Genomic DNA, 20,011 nt, shown 5'->3' with positions numbered 1-20,011 from the left:
AATTCTTGTTTTTACTATTATCTTGGTTACTCATTGCTTTTAGCACTGCGTGCTGGAAAGAAATCTGCACAGACTTTACACTGCCCATGAAGAAAACCTTGACAGAGGGTGAGTGTAAGCCATCAGACTGGTCTGTAGTCTCTTCTCATTGTAGGAAGGATTCACTGAAGTATCTGTGCAGTGTTTAGGAGTTGGATGAATTCATTTTTATACATACTTTAGTTTTCTTTGGCTTTTGAGACTAGAACTGTGATGTTTATATAGTCTCTGCTGGATACTAAGTAGGGGAGATGAGGCCTGATGTGTGTTAAAAGCAAGGACATCTGTTTAAATTGTCTCCATCCCATGAAGACCCTAAGGGCTGTGATAGCTATTCCCACCCTGGCATGCCTATAGGCTCCCACTAGGGTTCAGGCCCTCCCTTTGACCATGAGCTCCTCGTTCATCCTCCTGGGCACGACCCAGTGGATGGTGCTCATGTGGGCCTGTTTTTCTGTCAAGGACAGGGAGGGGAAACACAGCACAGAGCTGAACATGGTTTTGTCCAAGCCTGGCAGGTGGGACGGTTGGCTGCTGCTGTGGAGAAACCAGAGGTTACAGCTGTGCTATGCTTCTCGCCACTGTTCTTCCCCGGGCAATGAGGAGGCCCTATGCAGATACAGTTTTTAATTTCCTCCTTCCCTTAGCTCTTTCTTCCTTTTATGCTCATCTTTTCTTCTTCGTTCTTCTCCTCATCATCATCTCTCTTCTTTCCCCCCACACTTGTCCTGAGTTGCCTCAGCTTTGCTCCCAGACGTGAGTTCAGGTTCCCCTAGTTCCCCCAAGCTGACCTGCTCCTCCCCGCGTTTCCTCCTGACCGTATTGAAATCATCCATAGCCTTGATGGTAAGCAGCCTGTGTTTAAGTGTTTGCATGTTCCTCAAAACCTGAATCATCAGCAGTTTTGCAATCAAGCAGCTTAGATTGATGTCATGTAAGGCAGCTGGATTGGTCAAAGATGGGGGAAAATAAATGTCACAGCCATGCTTCTTACTACAATATCTATCTCTGTCAAAATAAATTCTTCTCTGTCTTGCTTTTCCTTTCCATTAATATTTAAATTGGATCATGAGAAACAAATATATGAGACACTTTGCATCTTCCAATAAGAACTGTATGACAGATTTATTTTTTGTAAGGCTGGCAGAGGAGCAAGACCCCTGGGCAGTGGCTGGCCTGGAGCTGGAGGCATCCAGAATCGGTATCCTACAGAGGGATGACCAGGGTGGTGCTCTGATCTAACCTCAGCCCAGATTTAGTGCTGTAGCTATTACAACTCGGATTCTCCTTGGGAGTGATTGCTAAATGCTACTTTTTACCCAAAGATAGCTATTTACACATCTTAGCTAGAGCTACGTAGCAGCAAGGCACTCAGGAAACAGGCCGAGCGCTCCCTTGAGGAACAGTTGTCTGCTGTTGAGTAGCTCTCAAGATTTATTTATTACATTGGAAGTATTTTCAGTGCAATAATTAGTCTGTCAAGTTTCCTGAGGACCTTACAGGCACCATTCCACCCCTCTTAAACCCACTGTAAAGCCTGCGTAATTGCCGTTGCTTCCAATTCCCTGAATGAGCTGCAGAACAAAAGCTGTTCCTGTGTGCTGGCCTGAGATCTCAAGTGGGTGGTAGCCTTGTGTACCGTTACAGTGGGTTTTCTGCGATATCACGACTTATGTCAGTGCAGTGACTCTTTTTGTGAGGAGCCTGTTATGTGGTAATACATTATCCTTGCATGAGTCTATTATGTACTAGTGCGTAGATCTCGAATTGACTATGGTTCAAATGGTGGCATGGTCAAGTCAAAATCCATTCAAAAGGAACCATAAAATGTGCGTTGGTTTACTTATTTAAACAATTATTGATTATATGAAGAGTAAATGTCATGTAAAGCTACTACTTGATACTTGGCCGGTTTTTAAAATTCTGTGCTAAAGCTAGTCATCGCTAATACTTACATACTAGCTTGCTTAAGCTTGTTCATATTAAAACTACAATCCTTGCCTGAAATCAGCAACTGGAAAATTTAGCAAAGATGATCCAATTGGTTATAGAAGGAAAAAAAATGTTGAGATATAGAAATTTTCATTTTAGAATGTAAAAGGCAAATGACATATGTTTTTATCTTATAATATGCTCCCATCGCCCAAAAAACCCAGCACCACTTAGGTGTAAACGAAATTAAGTGAGACAGTATTTCTTGGAGTAAGGAGTTACTTATTTGCCTGGACCATTAAGACAACAGCTTGCTTGGGGGGAGCCACGTGAAAAATGCCAAAACGAACAACAAAAACCATGGCACTCTTCAGTCTAGGTCAAAATTAAACTTGCAGCACCTGCCAGTCTGCTTTCTAAATGGACTTTCTGCACATTAATATTAATGCACACATTTTCAATTTTCTCATCGATTTTACAGGAAAACTGAGAAATAAGTCTTTTCAGAATAATGACAGTATTTTCTGGTTTATATGGTATGATGATTTGGCTGGGAAGTTGGCATATGTTGCAAAACCTTCCTATAATTCTGTGAAAATTGCTGAAGTAAACCTATCCTCTGTGCAGAAACCTGACTCCTCGTGCGCTTAGACAAACTTGAATTCTTTGATATGTTCCCTTATTAACTCAAGAAACACGAGGCGTTCTCCTTGTCCAAACTTCTTCCCTAAGTATTTTATCTTACTTCATTGTACTTGAAGTTTTTAAAAAAGGAGATATTATGTTTTACTTGCAGACTCTGCAGTCAAAACTGGCTTTGGATCTTTCACGGGCAAGTGGGTAAATGCAAACCTGTTGTATGCAAATGTGCATAGTAATTTGTCTGGTATTTCTTAATCTCACTTCAATATATAATTATGTAATTAGTTCAATTAATTGGACCAAAATTTTAATTATTTTTAAGGGTTGCAAAATAAGCAGTGTACCAAATTGTTATTACATTAGCTGCTGTTACATCGAATGCAACTGTAATTCCCCTTATTCTTGCTAAACACTTAACCACCCTTTGGTTTTCACTGCGATGAGACTGACTGGAATCTGCTATTTTATTTGTTTTCTTTCTGAAGTAGATCCAGTCCAGGCAAAATGGAAAAAAACAAATCCCGAGCTTCATAAGAAAGATCTGAATATGGAATATGAATAACAATAGTGTAGAAGATCTCTCAGCAGAGTGAACTATGCCTTTGTATGTGCAATGGGTTGGATGTATCCCCTCACTTCATATTTACTGTTGAACGCAGCAGTAATTGAACTTTTTTGGTGAGGATCCAGTTACCTGCTTTCCTGAGGACAGGTGCTTTTTCCTTTTCAGTCGCTGCCTCCATGGAGGGAGCTGAGGCACATTGTGAAAAATCAGGATAACAGAGAATGCAAGTGGCTTGTTTTCCTTATGGTGAATGGTGCATCTCTGCTGTATCCAATATTGTTGTAGTGTTCAGCCACATAATGCCTGTACCACCTAGTGCCCAGCTAGGAGGCAACCATTTCCTGGGCTTAGTCATGGCCTGCAAAGTCAGTGTTTAGGTACCTTAAGGCAGATTGGCTCTTGGTCTTGTCGTACAGTATAAGAATATTTACTGCAAAGCCCTGTTGCTACCTTTTATTCAGAGTTTCGCTGAATGATTTGCCTGTGGGAGATTACTTTGTCTGGAAATACCATGAGTAATTGCTTCACAAAGGAGGAGGAGGTAGTCATCAGTTAGTTGATCTCCAGGCAATTTCCTTAGCAGCACTACATTGTTATGCACACAGACACAAGATACCTTTACTCTTGTTTTAGTTGACAAACCTCTTAACTGGCATATTGTCTGCAATTCGGATGCCACAGGTGGCAAATGCCACCATTACATAGGTTCTTGAGCTAAGTAGGATTCAGGGAACCTTCCAGAAGCAGAAGTTTAACACCCTGGTATGAGATGTAATAGCACTTTCAGACACGTATCCAACTGTTTGTAGGTGTGCGTTTTCCTGGTCAATTAACACGATACATTCCAGTTCCCATCCACTGACTGACTGACTGGGTGTCTACAGAAGCCTGAAATCCAAAGAACTCTTAGGCCAGCATAAATTTTGCACAGATGATTTCACAAATCTGAGAGCAGCAGCTCCCACGTTTCACTACACTTCTTATCTGCTTTGGAATTTCCTCTAGGGATCAGTCATAGTAGAGGCTGCTATGAAAGGCCATTATGCAGAGAAAAGGAAAAATCTTAATTAACTCTTGGTAAACCTGATAACAAACTTTTCACATCACAGAAAGAGAAATAAAGACATGCAAAGGTTAAATTGCTTGTCCAACATTTGTTAATACAGCAGATACAGCTACAAAATGTATGGCTTAGGATTTCTAGGGTGTCTCTGTTCCCAGTGTTTTGGTGGTAATGGTATTGCAGCTGAGCGTGCACTGTAATGAACAAGTACCGTACACATAAAGCTTCACTGGGAAGTTCATGATGTGAACACTGAAGAAAAGCATAGGAAGGACTTTTCTGCATTGTTCCTTACCCTGGCTTGGTCACTGGGGACATCATAAATATTCAAAGAGAGGTGTAACGCCCTTACCTTGTCTGATGGATCTCCTGCTAGAACATCTTGTCCCAGGATACAAATGCCTCTGTAACCTCTAAGTCACTACTTAGCCTTTGTCTTTTTAATTTGTCTTACTTAAAAATCATCATGCAAAACTCTACATAGGATTATACTTTTCTAATATTCTCTGTACTTTGTTTCAGGACATATGTGGGTGTGTGTACACGTGAATATGTGCATAGTTAAGTAAAAAAAAAGGCCTACGCAGAGCTTTCCTCAGTTCATCTGAATTCTTAATCTCACTTTTAGTTTCTACCTTGCTTCCCTGAGAATTGCAGTGGGAGAGAAATAAGCTATACCACGTGGTTAACAGGCTTAAGCTCTTGCAAAGAAAAAGTTTCTGAAGTCAGTCATCCCTAACTGAAAATATCCCATTTCCACTGCTTCCTTTAGCCTCCTCTCTGTGGGTTGTTAGCCAGTGTTTCCTGGATTTGAGCACAACAGGTGGCTTCAGCTGCCACTTGGAGAGCAGTGATGCTTCAGTATTTGTCATTCAAGTCACTGCAAACATTATGGGAAAGACCAAATTTAACTTGCCCCCTGCAAGAATTTGGTAGCCTGCTGACTGGTCTTATTAAACGGTGTGAAAGCCTACCAAGAAACATTGCTTAATTAATGGAAATCACCTTGTGCATTTTCTCCAAATTAAAGGCATTATTCTTCGTTCTGGATGTAGACTGTTGTAGCCTGGGTAGCAGGCTAAATCCATGAAATGAAGACACAGATATCTCTTATTTCACACCCATGGTCCAAACTCAAGCTGTGTTTTATTTGAACTAACGTTAATTTAATGAACAGAAATAAATAGTTTTAGTAGCTCAAAAGAGGTTACTTTAACTAAAAAATATGAAATGGAGTATTGTAGCCCGCAGAGTACTCTCAGAAGGGCTGGTAGGGCTGTGCTGTTCTTAGGAACAATGGTTTTCTAGCGTTCTCTTTCAATCCTTTTGTTTTCTCCTTACTGAATCAACTGATTTCTTTCCTGTCATCACTTTCTGTGCCTGAAGACCTTTCTGGTTGCAAAGGAGTGACTTTCTTGACACTTATTTCCAATTTGCCTTTCTAAAACCAGGGTGGAGGCTATGGTGGTGTCTTCCAGACCAAATTCTCCAAAGAAGCTGGGAAGATTAGCACGCATTCAGTCAGCTTTAGGCAGACAGAAGCTGAACCGAATTGATGAGGAGCAAAAGCCCAGCTGGATCACAGCAGGTAAGTCATTTTAGATCGTCTGAAGATTTGGATCTGGACTTCTGCGAGAGCATCAGGGATGACATTTTGGCTGTCTAGACAACAAAATTCCCCTAGGCTTAATCAAAGCCAGGAATTAAATCTATTTCTGATCATATAGGTACCTCTTCAATTGCTTTCAATGGCATTTCTAGCAGAGCTTTGGATATAAGATCCCGTGCTACTTACTGGGTTTGATTTTGGGCCAGTCTGCTGCTTCTATCCTGTGGTCTTCATACTTCTTGCCCGAATAGGCAAACAGGTAGCGGCTGATTTCTGCTCGTCCCCGCAGATTGAAGTATGTCAGCTTGTACTGTGGCATGCTGGATCCCTGAAAGGGAAGACGCCGTATTGCTTTAGATAAGAGTAACTCAACTCCTCTTGAGTTTGAGCACACCATATGCTTGTTTTTGAAACATGTGCTTGTACAATGCAAAGGCCATGTTACACTGAGCCATGACGTGTTGTACTTTGCAATCATTGCCTTAGCGACACCTTTTTTGTTCTGCATTTGTCAGCCGCAATACCCAGACGTGGACAATGACAGTTAAGCCTGCAGTTCCTCCTTCTGTATCTCCAGAAAGATGGCTTGATTTTTTTCAGCCATCTTAAGAAATTTCAGCTTTCATTTACTTTTCTTGTGACTCCAAACTCAGGCCAGTTTTATAAAGTGTTTTTCAGAGTGCAAAGCTAAAATCATGTAGTGTAACAGAAGATAGTTGATGCCTTGAGCAGCAATTTTGTTCAAGCCTGCCCTGCTCAGCCTCTATTGCTTATGGAGACCTTCATCCAAGACCAAATTGTGAGAACTACCAAACTGTTGTGATTTTTTCTCATTAACTATTACCCTAGTTGCACAGGCAATCGACCCAAGTTATTTTAAAAGGAAAATTTGCTATGGAATCCAGTTTACACTGTTGGTTTGAGAAAATCATCATCAAATTCTCAGTTTCTTGTACAGAAGCCAAAAGAAAACTTGAAATGTCTTTGTTGGGTTTTCATGTGATTTTTTTTCCCTTCAGTTCCGAATCGTGTAAGAGGAAGGCTCTATCTGTTTCTCGGTGTAACAGGCAACAAAAGAAAATACTCACGAGTTTGTACAACAAGGATGGTGCAGGAAAGGAGAACAGCTAAGGCCACTTTAAACCAAAAGTAAGCTTTTTAAATTCTGCACCAATAGGACCTTAATAAGAGAGATCTACGAGCTCAGCTGAGATTTACATGTACTGGCTAAAGGAAACTAAACCAACCAGCCGCCTCCTCACCCAAAGCAAAACCCTTTCTCATTTTGGCCTTGCATGTCATTTACAGTTCTTTTATATCCATTAGATTCAGAGCGCTATTAATAAAGAGTGCAACACGCATCATCTGCTCTAGGAAAGAAAAGGAACTTTTTTTTTAATGAATAAGTGCTACTACATAACCTTGCAATAGAAACAACCCCCTATTTACTCATCTTGCCTTTGAAAACACATGCTTGAGGGCAGATGTATCATCAGCTTTCACTTCAGAGGTAGAAGCATTTTGTTCAGAAACTGGGAAAGCTTGCACTTAACTCACGCTGAAAAGAGCAGGCTGCCTTTTGCCACTTTCTCCTCAAAAGTTAAAACATCTACTTTCTGTCCTCAGAGTAACAAAGGCAAAAAAAAAAAAAATCGCAGCAAATGAGCACAGCGGAGGCTGCTTAATTTATCATGAATGTTACCTGTTCCCCTACAGCAGGATCAGAAGAGATTACTAGTAAATGGAAACTTTTTGCAGCCGATGGCTCAGCAGAGAAGCAAGAGCAGAGATGGAGAGTTACCAGTGGAGATACCTACAGCTGCTTCAAAACAAAGACACCACAACAATTATTATTTTTTTTAGGTCAAGGCAGTGCGTTCCATTGCAGTGTATAAAAGAGGGAAGCTACAGGCAAAATGACTTACATTAGGATGTGATCAGTCTTGTGGATGTGTTAATTACCAGAAAATATGTTTGTCTGTTGATGGCAAATGGCAGCTCACAGGTTATAGGTGGAACTGTTTCTTTCTCTAAAGAGAGAAATTTTGACAATTCCAAGTTTTCCCAGCATGTTTTAGGTAAGTGGTAAGACTTTGCTACTCTATTTTCAAATTTTGTGCCCAGATTTATTACTTATTATGCTTTATTGTACTTATATAATAATACTATATATTATTATACTTTATTATTTATTTATGCAGGATGAGATTGGATTATATGTCTACAAAGTTAACGCAAGGAGAGAGCATGAGATTGTAGCTTTTTTTTTCCCCCCGTTTGTCCCTGCTTCTGATTTTGGGTGGTCATTTGAGAGTGAGGAATGGCATTTTTAAAAGACCCTGTGTTATCTGAGGTTTAAATTAGACATGATTTAGGGATTTGGGAGTAAAAGGGCGGAAAAATCCCTCCTTGATTCTTACTTTCCAACATTCTTTAAAGGCAGGCGAATACTACTGATTCAATCTGCTTTTGGAGAGGATATGACTTATAACATGCAGTTTCTGCTTCCCTTCTTTTGGGGTGTCTGCAGAGATTTTTTCATAAACAGCAACATAAGTTCCAGTGCCTGGGACTTACTGCACTGCTCCCACATGGCTCCAGCATCTCACCTACCTCTGGCCTCCCTTAGTGGAGAGTAGTCAATAACTGGAAGGCATTTAAAAACACAAGAATAGAAGATTTTAAGGCACAGTCATGGTCTCTTCTCCCAAGTAAATAGTGACAGGACCAGAGGAAATGGTCTGAAGTTGCGGTAGGGGAGGTTTAGATTAGGCATTAGGAAGAATTACTTTACTGAAAGAGTGGTCAGGCACTGGAACAGCCTGCCCAGGGAGGTGGTGGAGTCACCATCCCTAGAGGTGTTCAAGAAACATCTAGATGTGTCACTTCAGGGCATGCTCTGAAGGGCAGAGATTATAGGTTGTTTGGTTGGACTCGATGATCTTAAGGGTCCTTTCCAACCATGAAGATTCTGTGATTCTGTGAAGGCAGTAGACAGCTATATATAGAGTGGGCTGGACATGAGTGAAGCGTAACGTTTCTGGTGGTGAGTATTTTGAAAGAGACTGATTCTTACTGTGGGAGAACTTTATATACAAAGACATGTATAATCAGGAGTAACAGATGATGTAAAGAAAAGGGAATTTTGGCTGAAGATCAGGAAGTCTTTCTGGCTGTTGTAGTAGACTGTGGAATATTTTGGTCTGTCAAGGAAGCGGTGTGGAAACTATTGTTTGAAATAACCAAAGCAAAGTTAAACAAATTTATAATGAACACACCGTAAGGAGTAATCAAATATTTGCAGTGCTGATGCACATTTAAGCTTATGAATTGTTTTCCATCTGTGAATTAAAAAAAAAAACAACCCTACAACGAGTTTACCAAAAATACTTGATGTTTTAAAGGCCTCTATAGCTTTATTGTAAGCATGTTTTTGTAAATGTTTGTAAGTTTTATTTTTTATTTGTATTCATTGTGAAATGTCAGGAGTAGCTCTTCCTAAACAATTACAGATACGTTTCTAAATGAAAGAAATGGTTGTGTCCAGAATAGCTTTTTGCCAAACATACGAAGTAAGTTGTTGGTTTGTTTCCGTATTCTCCTTTCCCTCATTTTCCCAGTGTGTTTTATAGAGGAATGGATCACGAGGAAAAAATTAACCATTTTAAAAACATTCAAAATTATTAAATGATTGAAAAAGGGGAAAAAGGTTTATTTTGGGTCTTTCAGTTTGTGCTTTTGGGTTTTTTTGAGGGGTGCAGGGGAACCTTTAGAACAATTTAAAATTATTTCTCTTTTTTTAGATTTAGTCATGGCTTAAAAATACCAGAAGATGGTGGGGGGGGGAGGACCTTAGTGCCCAGACTTGGAAACATTTAACCACTTGCTTAGTGCTATTCAATCTGTTTGTGTGAGTTCATTGCAAAGCCAGGTGTGTATAAATGCAGGAAGGGGCTGATTTACCTTCCACCAATAAATCTGCCATCTAAGCAGTGGGTTTTCAATTTTTAAAGTGATGAGTACGTGGCTGGGACCCAACAGTACACCTGCCCTGCCCTGCTATGATAGCATCTGTGGAAGACTCAGCCCCAGTTTTATCGCATACAACTTTCAAAGCAATGAACTCAACTACTGAAAATTTACTATTAAATTAGCTTTAATACTCCAAAGTTGTTGACCCGCTTAGCTGATTTTCTAGCTTTGTTTTGCAGCTTTCTTAAAGCCAGCTTAGCTGGCTTTAACATACCTTTGAACAGAAGATTAGTGGATCTCATGATTAAATTCAACTTTTGGAGCCACTCAGTGACAAAGTCAAACAGAAAATCTGAGAGGAGGTCAAATATGTGTAAAAGGTGGCGTCCTCCACGTTACTCATGAGCCAAAATTCAGGTTGAAGTTACAAGTGTCTCAGACATCTTAGGACAGATTTCAAATATTTTAACACTGTTCCTGTCTTTATGGAGATACCTGATGAATTTGGCATGCTTTTATTCCAGTTGAAGCAGGTCCCAGCAATCAATTTGAAAACTTCAAGCAAGATTAGAGTTAAAAAACAGAGCCCAGGAAGGAATTGGTGTCGTTCTCTGAGAACTGAAATGCTGAATTTCAGACAGCACTAGTAAAGAAGAGAAAGCAGACTGGAAACTCTATGAATGTACTGGGAGGATACTGAACCAAACAGTTCCGGTGTCCGCGAGGTATGCAATACTATTGCCTTTACTGGATGACGGTGTATGCGTCCCTGCTCTGTTTTGAAGGCTAAATGACAAGTGCACTGCCTGCATTTTGCCTGCCCAAGACGAGTTTGAGGTGTGTGCCCAGCACAACCCAGAGCAGGCTGCCGCCGAGCGGTCCTGCATGCCCAGCCTGAGCCTTTGCCGCCCCGTGAAAGTAAACACCAAAACTCTGCTGGCCTTTGTAGAGGAACTGTGTTTCATCTCTGTTTTGGAAAATCCAGCCCTCAAAGTAATGCAAGGAAATGTTCCTCAGGCTAGTAAGAGACACCAAAACCTGGATATAGATACGCAGTATGTGAATTCGGGGTGGGGGGTGGGGAAAGAACAAAGCCAGCACTTTATTTAATTTTCTTGGATAAAGTTATTAATATTTGAGGTGACAGGCAGCAGAGAGCTTTTCCCTGAGCTGGGGGCGGAGGGGGAGAAACCAGCTAAGTTGAGCTATTTGTTCACATCCATCCAAAGTCCAACAAATGACCTCGTGGTGCAAAGTCCCCTTTACTTGTACTTTGCACTGTGAGAAATTAAGGCTTTTATTGCCTTAAGGTTTCATCATTGTCACTGGATTTTTAAAAAAGCCAAACGGTTTCCTCCAGCAAGAAAGACCAGTAGGGTTGGGTTAAGGTTCATCTGGGTATTTCCAAAAATCTGGGACTCGAACTATCTGACTTGAAGAGACGATGCATTGCACTGTATGTATATTTATTTAACATGAGGGTTCTTTGTTAATTTAGGAGTCACTTATGGAAAGTACCACACCTAGCACCTGGCACAACATTGCCCTGGCCGTGGGCCTGCCAAAAAGTAGGAGCTGGAGGTCTCAGCTGCCTGGTGTCTTCAGCCTTGCTTGAATTGCAACCAGACCCAGACGTGGTCCTTGAGGGAGCTCGATTTCATTTCCCTGTGCTAATAAAACTTAGGGCTGCCTCTGTGAAGTGGGGCCTGTGACTGGCCACGGGAGAGCAGGCTGGACCTTGGGATCTCCCGGAGGAAAGCCAGTACTTGCTGAAAGGTGTGAGAAGGGAAGGTGCTGCCACCTCTGACCAGGAATGTGAAAACGTCTCTCCAAGGACTAGTGAGTGATGATTCATTCAGTCAATAGATACCTCTGTTTATTTTATCACGAGATTAAGCTGTTATATCAGTTCAGAATGTATGGGTTGCTGGAGCTGATATTATACATTCCATTTTCATGATTTTATGAGATGAAAGTATAACAACAAATCAGCTTCCACTCATGTAAGCCTACAGGTATCTTTTTGCCAAGAAGCATCTTGCTTTATGAAGTGTGAAACAGAGTTCATGCCCTCTCTAAGAAATCATCTAGCCAAAACCGAAAAGCTTGGTGGACATTTTTCTTTCTTTTCGTTCTTAGTGCTGCTTTTAAAGCAGTTGCTGTTTCTTTACAAGGTGTTTCTGCAAAGTTGGCCTGGAAATTAGATGAGTAGGTTTGAAACTGATGCACACCCAACTGATTTGGGTATCCTGCTGGGGTGGGGCACTGCGATTTCAGCCAATTCATATATTTACTCATATATTTCTGTCATGTCCTAGATGTGCTATGCCATGTACACAGCTTGAAGTTCTTATAACCGGTATGAGATGAACATTTTCCATTAATGGTAACACCGGGATTTCAGAGGGAAAACTATTCCTTCTCTTCCTTACTGACAGTCACAGGGCCCAGTAGTGCTAATGTCAATTAGGAAACTCAATTTAGAAAGGGAAAGGAGAGAAGCTGGCTGGGTCTATGGGGTTTTTTCTTTGTATGTACAGACAAAAGAGTCTTTACACATTAAAGGAGAGTTTTTTCCTTAGGCTATTAGGTCAGGAGTGACCTATCCAAGTATGAAGAATGGATTTTTCGTTCCGATCCTTAGGGGTTATGGAGAGTTGTGTTACTTTATGGAGTACAAAAAAAAGATTTTTAACCAGGAAAGAGACTTACTCTGTCTTTTTTCACCCAAGAAACATTAGGAATATTAAGTTCAGTTTTCCCTGTCTTGCTTATTGCCCTTCTCAAATATGTGAATTCCTCATCCCTGTAATTGGAGAGCAGAGTATTAAAGCAGCTTTCTCCTTCCTCAATTTTAAAAAATGTTTCCCTGTCCAAGTGAGTTTTCCTGCCTTCATTTTTTAAATTTTCAGTTTTCAGAGGAGGGAACCAGAGAGACAGTTATTGTAGAAGGCAAGTAAAGAAAAGCTTCCAAAGCTATCACTTTATAAATCGCACTTTGCAGTTTTAGCAAGGTAGGAAAGATAGAAAATGTGAGTGTCCTGTATGTCTTCCTTTTTATTTAACCAACCTAACGTAACGGTGAGAAAGGTTTGGGGAAGGGCACGCTTGGTTACCTTCTCCTGCTCCAGCAGTGCCGAGAAGGCAGGAGCCAGCTGGAAAGCAGCCCTGCCCTCTCTGCAGGGCACGGTGCCGCTCTCCTGGTTGCTGATCACATCAGTTGCTGCAGGAATGCCTTAATTTTTTTCCTTTGGAGGAAAAATTACTCTCTCTAGGACTCTGTGTGTTTATATTTTATGTCTAAATCCAGAGCTGGAATTACAAACAGAAATACGGATGTGTTGGCCCTTTCTGCAGAGAAAAAAAGTTTAATGGTGAGAAGTCCATCTGTGCCAGCAAGAACCAGCCACGGGGTGGTTGTTGGTCCCCTTGTGACTCCTCGCTTGTGAGGAAGGTTGGCGGCTCTGCCTGGCAAAGGCACTGGCTTAATCCAAGCTGTTTATCTGGATGTAAGTAACACTAAGACAAAGAACTTCTGCCTTTCCCTGGAAAAAAAACCTGAGTGGTACAGTAGGTATCGTACGTGATGTACTTCCTGAATTGGGGAAGCTAATGACTTTGGGATTCCCATTAGGAAACAGAGAATTGAAGAATCAGGATGGTCCTCTCTTATTGCACAGCAAAAAAGAAAAATGCTCATTTTCCTTTTCTCTAGCGTAAACTTCTCTTGCTTTTAACACCGAGTCAAAAATATTAGAGGCTTAAGAGATATTTTCAGCCTTTGAAAACTAAAAATAGAAATGATTTGTTGGTTTGTGCTTTTTTTTTTCCTGCCAAAAGATGTTCTTATTAATTCATTTTTAGCAGAGAAAATAAGACAATTTCTGCCCTCCTTTTTGGGGCAGAAGGATTGGAGAATATTGACAGATTAATGGAAGACTGCAAATCTTCCAATGGAAGATTTCCACAGAAGAATAAAATTCCCACAGAATAACATGAAAAGATTTAAGTAATTTTGTCTAATTCCTGTCAGATCTGTCTGACGTAAACTCTCTTTCTGAAAAGCGGTGGTCTCTTTTCCCACTCCACCCCAATTATAGAAAATAAACATTTTAATTTGATCCCTTCTTTTTCTATGCCAGATAGCAATCTGGACCTTGGAGAGAAAAGAGAAAAAATCTGCACACTCTTTTCTGTTTAATACACAAATCATCTGCAGTAAATGTTTATGCAGTTTGACTTAGGGGTGAGTTTTGAAATAACAAATCCAAATCTAGTAGTTGTGGCCTCATACTTCTTAGCATGATTTTCAAGATTAGGTATATGCATGGCTTCAGGCACATATCGTGGGATTTTGGATGTCCTTACCCAGTGTGCCGGTTATTTTCAACCTGTGGCGCAAACTAGCCTCCTGAGATGAGAAGAGTTTTTAAGGCATTGCTGAGGGATTGCTGATATGAGTATGTTAAGTGAGCTGATGAGTAAACCTCTGCTGTGTGAGCAAGGGCGTTTGAAAGCCTGAACTGTCAACGTGTGGGTTTTAAAAAAGAGGCTGTAGGAGAACTTAAAGCACTTATCTGTCCAAGGAAGCCCCAGGCTTGGTTTGCTGATGTGGGAAATCCGAGCTCTAGAAAAATCCCTCAAGAACACACGGGAAAAAACACATCTTGGTGAAAAAGAAGGATTAGAAAAATACTGATTGTGAGAGGTTTTTCTGAAGGTGAGAGTCCAATGCGACTGAACAGTGAATGGGTGGTCACTGTCAAGACTATAGTTGGAGAACACCAGGGCCCACTGGGTTTCTCTAAGCTGACTTCGTAGCTGCTGCTCTTCACGTGACTGCCCCTCAGGCGACTGCAGTCAAAACGATAAGAGGTTCAGATATTTGAAGCTCACCCCATTCATTTTAACTGAAGTGGAGGAGGCAGCACTTGCTTATGTGCCAGCAGGTACAAGGAGGCAGAGACGCGGTGGCGGGGAGGGCTTGGCTTGGCTGGGCTTCCTCAGGCAGGGCTCGGCTGGGTTGCCCCGGCAGCATCCTGCTCCTTCAGCCTCGCCTGCCAGGCTCTTCGGTTTAGGGCCTGAGCGTCTGGGATGACTGTGCTTTCTGTCTGGTCCTCCATTTTTTGATTTCCAGCTACTTGGCCCCAGTTTTATGTAAACAGGTTTTAAAATTGTTTGGTGCAGCCTCCCAAGCTGTAACAAAGTTCAAATGAATAAATTGCGCGCCTGGGACCATGAAATACTGGTAAATAAAGTTGCAAAAGGAGAGAGCTCAGGAAAGATGCAGACTAAGGAGTGGTTAGGATAATTTCTCAGGAGAGACTATTTAAATCTTTTATTTCCTCATCGGATGTTTTAAGAATTCCCTGAAGCATTTTGTGGTAGAACAAAAGCCTAAATAATCTTAATTCTTGCCAACACCAGTCATCCCTGTAAAATTCATGCCTTACATCTGTCTTGTAGTCTTTGGATAAATCAGCACCCCCTCACAATATCCCTACGAAGCAAAGAGCGCAGTCGTGAGTCACGTTGCTGTGTGTTAAGTGGTTTAGTCAGCTCTCCAAAAGCAGCTGCTGGTTTCACCAGGGTGATTTCTTATCCATGCCTTGAACTCTCAAGCCTGTCCAGCACAGTAATTTGTATAACAGCTGTCTTGGCCACCTAGCACCTTTTCTCGGATGTGAAAAAAAAGGGTTTTTTTTTTCCTATCTCAGTCACGTGTATGTGTGTGCATACAGGTACAAGGGGGATTACAAATGCCAGCTCCTTCCCCCTGCTAGTCTAAACTACTTCGCTCTTGAACTGTCGCATGCTGTGAATCTGCTGTACAACTTGCCAAAAATAAACAAAATTACAGGCATGAAAGAAAAAGAATTAACTAGGCAACTTAGCACAATAAATGTTCCCTGTAGCCGCCATGGGTGAGACTGGGCAAGGTTTTATTCACTTTGCAGAGTTGTCCAGCACCACCCACCAGGTCTCCTGGGCACAAATTCCTGGTGTCCTCCTGCTCTGCCCTGGGGTGCCTGGCACGTACCACCCTGCCTAGGAGGCACCAGCACAGTGGGCTGGGGCACAGGTCTCATATATTTTCAGGTCTTTTGAAATTGTTTTCACAGACAGAGCGAGCCTGAAGAGACCCAGGACCTTGCTAAAGCACTCTTTGGACAGTGTCAGTCTTCTTGAGAGGACCAGCACTGGCAAGTGTGGATCTACAGCCCTGAGCAACACCTGTCCAGAAGCCTGGGAACCACCTAGATTTAGCCATAAGTGGTAAACATTCAAGACCTCATGAGTTATGGTCACAAACTGCTTAGTATGTAAAACCCTAACCTATGTGTCTTTACGTTTAAGAAGAAAGTACTTTCTGAGCAGCAGTTTGCAGCTGATTTCACCATTGTTCATGGGAACACCAGGCAGAGTCTGGCTCTGGGACAGGGCCTGTTGCTGCAGGTTCCCTGCTCTGCCCCAGAGTACCCCAGCACAAAACAATGCTTATTTACCTGAGGTGTACAGTTACAGAGGCTGGTGTCCCACATTTGTTCTTTTCTATTAACAAACATCAACTGAAGAGAGATTGTGAGACAGTTCAAACCATCCTTTCTGTATACCTTTCTTTGTTCTCCTTCTCCCTTTGCCATTAATGGGCACAAAATGGAACACAGGAAGTTCCACCTCAACGTGAGGAGGATCTTCTTTACTTTGAGGGTGCCAGAGCACTGGAACAGGCTGCCCAGAGAGGTGGTGGTGTCCGTCTCTGGAGACATTCAAAACCCACCTGGACGCGTTCCTGTGCAACCTGCTCTAGATGACCCTGCTCTGGCAGGGGGGTTGGACTAGATGATCTCCAGAGGTCCCTTCCAACCCTATGGTTCTATGATTCTATCTGCTACCCAAAACCAAAGAGTAGATGTGTCTGTCTGGTATTGCTAAATGCCCTTGTTTTCTCTCCTATCCCGTTCCATGCTCGTGCTTCACAGAGTCATTCCAGCAATGTTTTAAGTTACTTCTAAAGAGGTACAAAACTAAGCATTTCATTTTTTCAGTTCATTGTTGTAGCTTATTTTATGGGAGTTTCAGCAGATTGACTCCAGATAAGTGAGGTTCTTCAAAATGATGGCTCTTTAAAATGTATATATGGGATTTGGCAGATTCTTTCCCCCCCAACCCCCTTTGGACTAACTGGCAAAAGGGTGAAAATTCACCTGTTTGAGATTTGCAGCATATATGATAAGTCTTCAGCTGATGTGAACAAGCACAGCTTTTAGTGGGATGGCATGCCATCTGCCAATCCAACACCAGCACTATGTCAGTGGCTCCTACACGGTGTAATTACTTGCCCGTGAGATTGTGATCAAAGCTATTTTGAAAGTTAGCACCTTCTTCAATTTCTTCCGCTTTCTAACTGCTTAGAAGAAGGTTGCGTGTGGCAGACAGCAGCCAGAGCAAACCCTTAGAGCCGCAGAGCGTGTTTGTCAGTGGCACAGGAGTCTGCCGCACTGGAGACGATGGCTAACATGCTGGCCTGGGCACAAACCCAGAGCTCTAAGAATTACTTTGTGGATATTTTTGTTTGTAAATTTGGAGAGCTTCAGTCTTATTTCTATCCAAATAGATTTGATTGTGTGTCTGGGTGCGCGTGCATCTGCGGCAGGGAGTAATTCACACGATGTATGCATTTTTAGGAAGGTTAGATTCTATTTTGGATTAAGGAAAACAAAAGAATAAACAAAAGTAAACTTACAAAAGACCTCTGTGTCTTTTTTTTTTTTTTCCTTTACAGAAGTTGCAACTTCTGAGTATGAAAGTACCAGTGTTTACAAACAGTTTTAAGGAGCATAGAAGAGCAGGAAAAATACTTTATGTAGCTACAGTTTGTTTGCTTGGATAGTTTGAAATTAGCAGTGAATAAAGGATAGCTTTTAACAGAGGAAATGTGTGCATGAGGACTATGCACACAGGCAAATGATGGCAGTTAGAATTTAAAGAAAAAACCCCCAAACCTGAACGGCTATTCAGAATATCATTTTGAAGTAAAAGACAAAAATCAACAGGGGAAAAAAAAAAACCCTGTGAGTTTTGATAAGGAGAAAAATGGAGTGAGTGGAAGCAGATGCAGGCGGTTTTCCAGTTTTCCTCTGTAGAATAATGGTGGGAATTAGGACGAGGGCATGTTAATCCATTGGTGAACCACAAGACAGGAATTTGGAAAATGGACAGAACAGTGCACAATAAAGACCTGGAGGAATTGATTGGTGCTGCTTAATATTAATCTAATTCCTCTGACATTAGCCTAGATTTGGCTTGGTTACGTAAGTGAATACATATAAGTCAGCCTTTACATCTCATAGAATATTATTTTGAGATGTTTTTTCACTTACTGAAAACTCCCTGCAGAATGCCAGGAGCTTCCCCACACCAACTTTTTGCTGCTGTGCTGATGGGGTCGTCTTTTCTTTGGAAAGTGTCTCTCTGACACGTGCCCTGATACCGAAGCAGCTCAGTACTGATAGCATCAGGCACTGGTGAGAAAGCGGGGCTTGCTCTAACAACAGGCTAGTGATCTGCCTTTTTTGCCTCTAGAAAAGAAGTTCATAATTTCTGAAGCATGTTGATTGGACAGATGTCATCAGTACAGCAGGCAGTTTAAAGGTGCCTGTTAGTAGGAAAGAAGCAATATAGATGGGGTACTTGAGTTACGCTTGCAGCTGCTGTGTAGAGCTCCTGGTTATCCCTCCCTACGCCAGCAGCACTAGTCAGAGACTCATGTTGAATAAACCTAACAAACTCTAAAAATGAAATACTCTCAGTACTTGCTCTACATGTAGCGTAATTTGACGAGACTAACCCCCACGCAGCTGGTATAACAGTAGCCCTAGGGAGGGCAGAATAGGATTAGAAGAAGAAAAGGGAAAGAGAGGAGCCGGACTGTGGCAGTAAGCAAAGCCGAAACAGAACTCACTCTGGTGCAGTGATACGTGGTCCCTTCCTCAGTGCACAGGAGTCCCTCTGAGTACCAGCCTCGGTGGAAAAGGCTCATATATACTGTTTATTAATATGCAAACCACTCCCCGTGATAAGTATGCCATCATGACTCTCTCTCTCTCTCTCTCTCTCTCTCTCTCTCTCTCTCTCTCTCTCTCTCTCTCTCTCTCTCTCTCTCCCTCTCCCTTCCTCTCCCTCTCTCTCTCTCTCTCTCTCTCTTTCCCCCCGCTCTCACTTGCACACAGACACACACAAAGCAAATGCATCTTTCCCTCAGGAACAAGCAAGCTTTGTGACTTTTTGGACTAATACAGCAAATTGAGTACTGAACTTACTCAGCTTCTGTTCAAGGGCAAGAAATACTTTACCATTAAACAAGAATACATTAATAATAAAAAAGCAGACACTGGCGAGCTGAGTCAGATGCTGGGCGGCTTTTTTTAAATGTAGAAAGTGGAGCAAGCCAAGAAATATCCGCCTTAGATTATTTCTAACTAATGTGAAGTCCTACAGTACCTGGTCTAATTATAGAACAATGACTTAAGTAGCTGCAATTTCATTAAAACAGAGGACCCAGAAACAAAAACAACAACAAAAAAGAGAAAATATAACTTCCAAGCCTTTGTAATAAAAACCAAAACGATTTAAGGTGGTTGGGTTTTTTTTGTCATCACCAGTGACGAGAGGGAAAGATGATTCAAGCAAACTCTGTCCATGAGTAATGCACTTTAGTAGTTAGAGGTCTATGATGTTACTGCTTCTTATCACTTGTGGATGTTGTGTTTTTTTTGTTTGTCCCCCCCCCCCGCCATTCATTTGTACTTGGACCTTAACAAAGTCCGTTCAATGTTGCTGTGCTTTGCTTTCCTCTCCTCTGTGTGTGTGACTAGAATGCAGCAGCGTTGCAGCAAAGCTTTCTGGTGCTAAAGAGATAGGTCTGATGCGTACCACAGAAATCTGCTTTGAAGCATCATTCACTTTGTATAAATAAATGGTTGTGGGCATTCTTCGCAGGTGCAGAGAGCAGCACTAAGCAAAGCACTCTGCCCTGGGATGAGGAGGTGCCAGACCCTTGCAGTTTGCACCATTAATCATTTGCTGCAGGTCAGCTCATTTCCATACAATACTTATTTTCCCCTGGTGTCAACAGCTGAGTTTTCAATCACTGGCAGGCTTTACCACTAAGAAAAAGTTTAAAAAA

The 20,011-nt window shown here is 41.7% G+C and overlaps 1 protein-coding gene across 1 annotated transcript in view; it reads right to left on the bottom strand.

Moving 5' to 3' along the window:
- The window catches only part of HPGDS (hematopoietic prostaglandin D synthase), a 30,889-nt gene extending 11,991 nt beyond the window's left edge, over nucleotides 1-18,898 (bottom strand). Inside the window, exons 1-2 of the mRNA XM_063336014.1 lie at nucleotides 18,788-18,898; nucleotides 6,037-6,178 (exon numbers count right to left, since the gene is read on the bottom strand). Of these exons, the coding sequence (XP_063192084.1) occupies nucleotides 6,037-6,178; nucleotides 18,788-18,865 (220 nt within the window). The 5' untranslated portion in view covers nucleotides 18,866-18,898. The remainder of the gene's footprint in view (nucleotides 1-6,036; nucleotides 6,179-18,787) is intronic.
- Nucleotides 18,899-20,011: the final 1,113 nt, after the last annotated feature.

The sequence above is a fragment of the Chroicocephalus ridibundus genome, chromosome 5, assembly GCF_963924245.1.
Source record: "Chroicocephalus ridibundus chromosome 5, bChrRid1.1, whole genome shotgun sequence".
NCBI classification, from domain to species: domain Eukaryota; kingdom Metazoa; phylum Chordata; class Aves; order Charadriiformes; family Laridae; genus Chroicocephalus; species Chroicocephalus ridibundus.
The sequence above is the reverse complement of the archived record's forward strand: the minus strand, read 5'-3'. Positions and strand labels throughout refer to the sequence as shown.